The 7,855-nt window shown below is 32.5% G+C and overlaps 1 protein-coding gene and 1 non-coding gene across 4 annotated transcripts in view; both read right to left on the bottom strand.

Annotated features, from left to right (window-relative positions):
- Positions 1-7,469, bottom strand: part of LOC116339927 (hrp65 protein-like) — a 10,522-nt gene extending 3,053 nt beyond the window's left edge. Inside the window, exons 1-6 of one of the 3 annotated variants that reach the window (XM_031766038.1) lie at positions 6,838-7,468; positions 6,321-6,347; positions 5,549-6,220; positions 4,381-4,998; positions 3,966-4,181; positions 656-2,249 (exon numbers count right to left, since the gene is read on the bottom strand). In XM_031766038.1, coding sequence (XP_031621898.1) covers positions 2,004-2,249; positions 3,966-4,181; positions 4,381-4,998; positions 5,549-6,220; positions 6,321-6,347; positions 6,838-7,200 — 2,142 coding nt within the window. In that variant the 5' untranslated portion in view covers positions 7,201-7,468 and the 3' untranslated portion in view covers positions 656-2,003. Of the gene's footprint in view, positions 1-655; positions 2,250-3,965; positions 4,182-4,380; positions 4,999-5,548; positions 6,221-6,320; positions 6,348-6,837 lie in introns of those variants that run through there. The other 2 variants (XR_004201044.1, XM_031766039.1) reach the window with 2 other exon arrangements.
- Positions 4,261-4,330, bottom strand: LOC116339928. The gene has a single exon (XR_004201045.1). It is a non-coding gene; the product is annotated as a small nucleolar RNA U18 (small nucleolar RNA).
- Positions 7,470-7,855: the final 386 nt, after the last annotated feature.

The raw sequence follows: 7,855 nt of genomic DNA, 5'->3' as shown, positions 1-7,855 counted from the left end.
TTTCAATGAAATCTGTGATTTTTTATTATGTCATCAAAATCGATGGTTTTACAAAGAACATATTTTAATTGATATTTGATTTGTTTTATTTTCTCGTCACTTTTTCTAGATACCATCAAGTTTTAGTAATTTAAGCGACTATATGTAGTATAAAGATCACACAAGATCGGGTTTTGTTCGAGTCTATCGATATTTCGCATAAGAGATGGGTTTATACGAGTATATCCGAGTATATCGTGAGAATAGTGTTATCATCGAACGCATGTTAGAACCACAACAGTTCATCCGATTGATGTAAGTCATGAGTAGTATTGTTGATTGAGAGGTATGCCCAAAATGGACATACGTATGTTGATTTTAAAAAAAAAATAATCTTGAGCTGTAAAGAGAAATTGTTTTGTGAAATAGAAGCCTCCTAGTGCCCGTATCTATGCCATGCTTCTGTCTTTTCCGTTCATTTTCTTGGTATTATACTCGTCATCAATAAAAATAATGACGACCAATAATTTTGCATTAAAAATCGCTCATTTTGAGCCACACTAAGAGGCTTCCCATCATCAACATTGAGAAGAATAATAATCTTTTTATACAATTCGCACGAACAACATTCAATTGTTGCGAATCGTATGTCGAGAATGTACCAAAGTCAGAATGATTTCAATGAAATTTGTGAATGTTTATTATATCATCAAAATCGATTGTTTTACATAGAACATATTTTAATTGATATTTGATTTGTTTTTTTTTTCTTCGTCACTTTTTCTAGATACCACCAAGTTTTAGTAATTTAAGCGACTATATCTAGTATAAAGTCAATTTCACTAGCGTTGAAGTGTTGTTTTTTTTTTTTGTTCAATACCTTAAGTCTATTCACATGGAAAAAATCAAATATGATTGATGTGTATTAAAAGTCAGATTACTTTTTATTGATCACACAAGATCAGGTTTTGTTCGAGTCTATCAATATTACGCATAAGAGACAATCGAGTATACGCATAGACAAATATTTTGTTTTGGATTTACATCAATCCATTTTGGGATTATTTAAGCTACCTACAATAAAAGGATTTTTTTATCTCAAACTTATTCGTTACGTTGTTCTTTTTTTTTGTGTTTGATAAGGAAATAAAATTTAAAAAATATTAATTTAGAAAAATATAGTTGATGATATATTTTTTTTGGTAATCGAATGCAACCCATGGGTTATCAAGTATGAAATTGTATGGTAGTTGTTTTTTTTGTAGTCGAAGAGATTCATGATAACCAAAAAACGCGAAATCAAAGCTAAGAGAAAATTAAAACGTTAATCACAATGCTAGAAAGAAATAATAATCTTTTAAATTACGAAAAAAAAATCTCTTCATCATCGAGTCACTTTTTCTAGCCGCAAAAAAAGACGCTTTCAATATTCTACTGAGAATGTATGTATATGTTAGATGGATTTAATGTTTTTTAATACTTTTATAACAAACTAAAATAATAAATTTAATGCCAAATATTATTAGCAAAAAAAAGTGAATGAAATAAAACTAATATCATAAATTGTACATGGAAATGATGATACGCGATACAAATAGATCTCAAATATTTTAAAGTTTATATGTAGTATATATATGCTACAGCAATGTTGCTGCCACTTCTAATTCATGTTAATTTAAATTCAAACATATGATAAGTGTCTGAAACATTGCATACATAGGTGTTTTGTGTGTGTGTTTGTGTGGCCGAAAATGATTTCAGTCGGCGTCAAATGTTTCATTTGAGAGAGTAAATTGCACACATCCATTGTGGATGTTTCATACGATAGACAATGCAGGAAATAGAGGGTTGCCATACGATTTGTTTTTTTTTTTCATCATAATTAAATTGGCATATATCGGCGCAGATAGAATTTCTCGATTCTACTAAATTGTTAATTGTCGATTTTACTAAAATTGGTTAGTTGAATAAATTTCAACCAGTCAGCGATATCATGCGTGTGTGTGGGTGTATATGTTTGAGTCTTAAAAGCGACGTCGTTTATTTTGGAAGCCATCGTTGTTGCGATGGTCGTTCCACTGCTGCATATTGTTGTTGTTGTTGTTGTTTCGGCGATTTCCCATGTTATTATTACCTTGGCCCTGGTTACGACCACCTTTGTTTTGATTGAAATCGTCATTAAATCGGTTGCCACGCTGATTATTATTTTGATGATTTTGATTTTGGTTGTTGTTTCCACCATTATTGCGATTATCCATAAATCCTGGATCCTATGATTTTATTTGAAGTATTTGTTTTTGGTTAAGAATAGATTGTTTGGGGATTTTCCATTTTTTTTTCTTAAATCATTTCAACTAATTTATTTTTCATTACGGAATAACATTTAGGGGAAATTCGATTGAAATTGTGAAGGAACATTGAAAAAATAGTGTAGTATTGAAGGTTTTCGGCACTACATTGAAATGTAGGCAAGTGTTTTTTTTACGGAATTTAAGTTTGGTTCTTTTCGATTTGGTTTTTGGAGATGTATTATATCAAAATAGTTAAAATTCGTCAAATGATTGACCATTTTATTTTAATGCTAATTTTTTCCATTCGATGTCAATCGAAACAATTCAAGTGAGTTTCGCTCGGTTTATTATCAATTTATATGTAGTATAGAGTTTCAGCAAACTCGTCATTCATCAATAATTTGTATTACGACATTCATAATATGAATGGGTGTTATAGTCGACGTGGTGTATATGGGAGTTACATATTTTTATATTTTGTTTCAAAACAGTTAAAGCATATCATGCTTTCAGTTTCATAGGTAGTTTACTTGACAAGAATTCATTGAATTTATTTTGAGGTAGAGAGTATTTTACATGTGATACGCATACATAATATAGAGTTGTGCAATTGCATTTCGTATAGCAATTTCATTCTTTCAAGTGTATAAATCCAAAGCATATCATTGAGTAAATATAAATCGAGTCGACGTTTTAAGTATAAGTGTTGTTTTTGTTTTTGACCATATGCCATATGTTTACATTATAGTTGAATTCGTTTTATGAGACATTTTTTCAATATTTTTTTCATAAATAATGATCGAGTATTTAAATAACCTAACATGTCGCTGCTTCATTCATAATTGTCAGTGTTTTTGTTGAGAGAGACAGAGGGAGAGAGAAAGATGAAGTTGTGGTGCAAGGCTTCATATCGATTGCATAAAAAACAATTTTGGCCAGAAATCGTTTCCACGCACATCGAATGACTTGCAACCAGACAAACTTTCGTCTCCTCATTCATACGATAAAAAAAATGTTGATAATATACAGTACATATATATTTTGAGTAGTTCATTCATGAACTTATGTGTGATTTCATCATGTTTGAATTGTTCCTAGAACTATTGTTGTTGTTTTTTCGGTGTTCACAAAATAACACTCTAAATTGTAGTCTGAATGCAGATAGTTTTTTTCAATTCATTTTCCAGTCTATTGTTTTTTTTATTCACCAGAATAGATTTGTTTTGAGTGTAAAATATAAAATTGATAATAAACGTCATTGTATGTAACTTCACATTGATATTGTTTCCTTTATATGATCAAAAAATGAACCAAACTTGGGTAAAATATATTATGAGAATGTCATTTCGAAAAATAGTGTTCATCAATAAGATGATGCAATTCCAGGTTGAGCTCAATTTAAATTTGTTGACTGTAATCAACGAAAATGTATAGAGTTCCTTCCATAAGTGGTTTTTTTTTTAAATTGAAATAGTAAATATTCTTTGACTTTTTATCAAGTGAATGGGAATGAGCTGCAAGGCTATTGAAATTGCAGTACAATGCTTATATTTCATTTCATTCAAGTGTTTGTGAGAGTAAGATGTTTTTTTTGCAAAATGTTGCAAGTTCGAAGTATATATCAGATGTTGTTTTCAAATGTATAAACTGATTTTTAGATTGAAGAAAAATATGAGTAAAAAAAGCGTCACTAACCTGGTTGTTTCCACCACCAAAATTGCGATTGTTGTTGAAATTCTTGCGACCGCCGCCGCCGCCACCGCTACCACCACTGCCGTTATTGTTGCTACCACCCCCGCCTCCCAAGTTATTGAGATTGTTGATGTTAGTAAGGTTATTCAGATTATTGAGATCATTGGTGACAACGTTGCCTTGATTCAAATCTTGTGCATCCATCATTAGCTGTTGTGCCTGGAATCGATACAAACGAAAATATATCAATCAAATGAAATGTCAAAATTGAATATAAGTGACTTTTAGGTTGTAATAAAAAGATCAGATGTGGTTGAGGTTAAAATCAAATAAATTCATAAACACGGACCAATTTTTTTCATCATTTAAGCAATTTCATTTAAACATGTAAGAATTAAATAATTTTCCTTTTGCATACCTGCATAAATAAATTGTTTTCTTGTTGTCTTCGTCTTAGTTCATCGTCTTGACGAGTGATTCGCATGTTCATGTCATCCTCTCGTCGACGCATTTGGTCCTCGGTATCTTTGCGTTGTTGCTCTGCAAAACGTTCCTTTTTTTCCCATTCGGTCTTGCGATTTTCTCTGTCCATTTCACGGGCACGTAATTGCTCTCGCAACATTTCAGTTTCATGTTCGTAGCGTGCATATTCCATTTGTGCCTCTAATTTCTCTTCATCGAGCAACATTTCACGTTTGAGTGCCTCGTATTTTTGTTTGTACAATTCATGTAAATTCTTCCAGCGTGTACCGTATTCGTGTTCAAATGAATTTTGTTCGGCAAATCGTGGCCCATATTGACGTGAATTCATATAGGCATCAGTTTTACGATTCAAAGCTTTTTCTGGATAACCATCGGTATCGTCACTGTGCTCAAACAGTTCAACAACACACGGACGGAGCGACGATGTGAGGAAATAGCACTTGTCGCCACAATAACGCAAAGCAATCATTGCACCCGACTTACGAGTATATTCAACAATTCCTTCGCCAGTTGGCTTTCCACGATCATCAACGACAATAACAGCACGTTCAACCTATGGCAAAATTTGAAATAAATCATCAGGATTTTGTATTTTCCAAAGCATTTTTTATGAACAAATAAAAATGGGGAAAAAACTCAATTAATTGTTCAACATGTTGTAATTTGTAACACTTATTTCGACATCAAATTTATATGAAAATATAAAATTGATTTCCTAATTATAGTGCAAGTTTAATCTGTCTCTGCCTAAAAAAGTCGCACTTGAAATGACATTAAAACTCATCAAGGTGCGTGATCCAGAGAGAACCGTAAACCACGTGCTACGGCAAAAAGCACATGTTGAACATTTTGTTTTTGTAATGAGCTCTCAAATTTATATTATTTCGGAATGAAATGTCGCTTCTTCTTGGCACTCCTTATAAAAACTGATTTATTTTATGGAGCTTCCTATATCCAAAGCATTTTAGTCTTCCTTTGTTTTTGTATTTAAAAACTTTTGTTTTTGGCACTTCGCAACGAATGAGTGATTTCGATCGAAGCGTGGCGAAAAGGGTCAGCAATAGATTTATAATTTGAAAAAAATATATAAGTTTTAAACTTACCGGCCCAAAAACTTCGAATGATTTGTGAAGTAATTCGTTGGAAACGAATGGCGTTAGATTTTTCACACGAATGGTGGTTGCATTTGGTGCGAATCGAATACGAATTGGACGATTTTTCTGTAAGCTGCCGTCCAGTTCACGTTTGGCTCGTTCAGCATTTGCATGATAATCGACTTTTAAGAATGCAAAATTCTTCTCATTATTAACGAATGCTTCGTTAATTTCACCGAATGGCTTGAACCATTCACGTAAATCTTCTTCTTTTACATCTTGTGGCAAATTTCCGACATACAAACGATTGCGGCCGGAAAATTTAACCTCTTGATATTCGACCGGTGGCAATTCGTGTGTTGGCCCTTGAAGGTGTTTCAATCTTTGTTGAATCATAAAATCTTCACCTTTGCGGCCACGATCATCACGATTTCCGAATCGTCGACCACCATCGTTATCATTTCCAAAGCGACGGCCACCATCATGATTACCTTGGTGGTTTTGGTTGCCCTGGTGTCCTTGATTACCTTGATGTCCCTGATGGCCTTGATTGCCTTGATTGCCTTGGGTATTGGTATTGTCAGCCGAATTTTGGTTAACATTTGGGCCATTTTCGTCCTGATTATCGGTTCCACCTTGATTTTGATTCTGTTGTTGATTTGGTCCACGACGATCAAAATTCTGAATAATATACATCACCGGAAAAAAAAATTAGAAAAAATTGACGATGGCAAAAAAAAACTTAAATAAAGTGCATCTATTTTCTACTTGTATCGCATACATTTCTTCGCATTCTGGAGTTTGATCTCTGAAATGTTCGGTATGCATACCGTGAACGTGTTCGTATGTCACACCGAATTTAAAGAATCCAAGATGGCGGATCATGTTCGGAACGATAACCACATTGCCAAAATTGAGTAAATGAAAACGCAAAAAAAAGAAAGAAAAAAGAACATGAACTTTTATGTTCGAAAATAATCGGAAAAATTGTAAAATGAAAAAAAAAGTTGTAGCTTTTTCATGGCACTCCTTATAAATATTGAACAATTTTATGGAGCTTCCTATCCAAAGCGAATCACTTTGCCTTATTTAAAACAACAACAAGAAAAGAACGTGTGAACCACGTTTTCTTCTGTCTTTCTGGCACTTCACATCGTTGATTGGTTAAATTTTCAACGGAAGCGTGGCGATAAGGCATTCAATCAATCAATTTACATTCATAAATTTTTGAGCAAAAATTTTGAAACTCGAAACTCAAATCTAACTACTGAAATTTTATGTGAGAAAAAATGACTTACATCATTACGACCACGGCCGCCTCGATTATTATTATTATTATTACGGTTGTTGCCGAAACGCTGATTATTATTATTATTATTGTTATTATTATTATTGCGCTTGTTGTTCACATTACCGCCGCCCATATTGTTCTGATTATTATTATTTTTGATGAAATTTGGCTTTTTATCAACATTATTCTGATTTCCTTGTGCATTCTGATTTCCAGCTGGAGTTGCATTTTGGACATTTTTATTTGCTTGCGGTTGATTACCAGTTTGCTGTGGTTTTGCTGCCACATTTTGTGGTGCGGCCGGACCATTTGTAGCATTTGTATTACGTTGTGGTAATGGCGTACTTATTAATTCCTTTTTGACCTCCATCTTGAATTCAGACACTTTCACACAAAGAAAAAAAATTCTCTCTTTTTTCTCAAACAAAAAAAATATACGATATGCAATGGATTTTATGCCAATTTATGCCAAATAAACGGTTTTTTCTAGTTATTTAACGCAAGTTTTATTTAATTGCACGAATTTTTATGCCGGATGACTTTTTATTGTTTGATAAATTTTTTCTTTTTTTTTTCTCAAATATTGAAGAGACAAAGAGAAATACGTCTACTTACATTGAACGCTTGGAAGGAACAGAACGAATGGCTGCACAGAATGGCAACTTGACTACGATTGAAACACGAATTCGATGTAACCAACTTCACGCGGATTCGGGCTACCGTGACACATATTGATGGCACCACTTTCGAATCGAATTTATCCAAGCACACAGAATTATGGCTAAAATGAAATTTATTTTAATTACAATAAATTAAATTAAATGAAAAAAATGAAAAAAATTACAAAATAATAAATAATTTTTATTTAAACTTAACTTTTTCTAAAATCAATAACAAGACAAATGACTTATACTATAACTAGCTACTGCAGTTCAAACCTACTGACACCTATATTTTGATATTTAAAAATGTTATGATGAAAAATATTCAAAAAATCAAATACAATTCTCAAAACTGAAACTTGG

The sequence above is a fragment of the Contarinia nasturtii genome, unplaced genomic scaffold, assembly GCF_009176525.2.
Source record: "Contarinia nasturtii isolate CC-2019 unplaced genomic scaffold, AAFC_CNas_1.1 Cnas_scaffold_533, whole genome shotgun sequence".
NCBI classification, from domain to species: domain Eukaryota; kingdom Metazoa; phylum Arthropoda; class Insecta; order Diptera; family Cecidomyiidae; genus Contarinia; species Contarinia nasturtii.
Note: the sequence above shows the minus strand (reverse complement) of the source record. Positions and strands in the feature narration are given on the sequence as shown.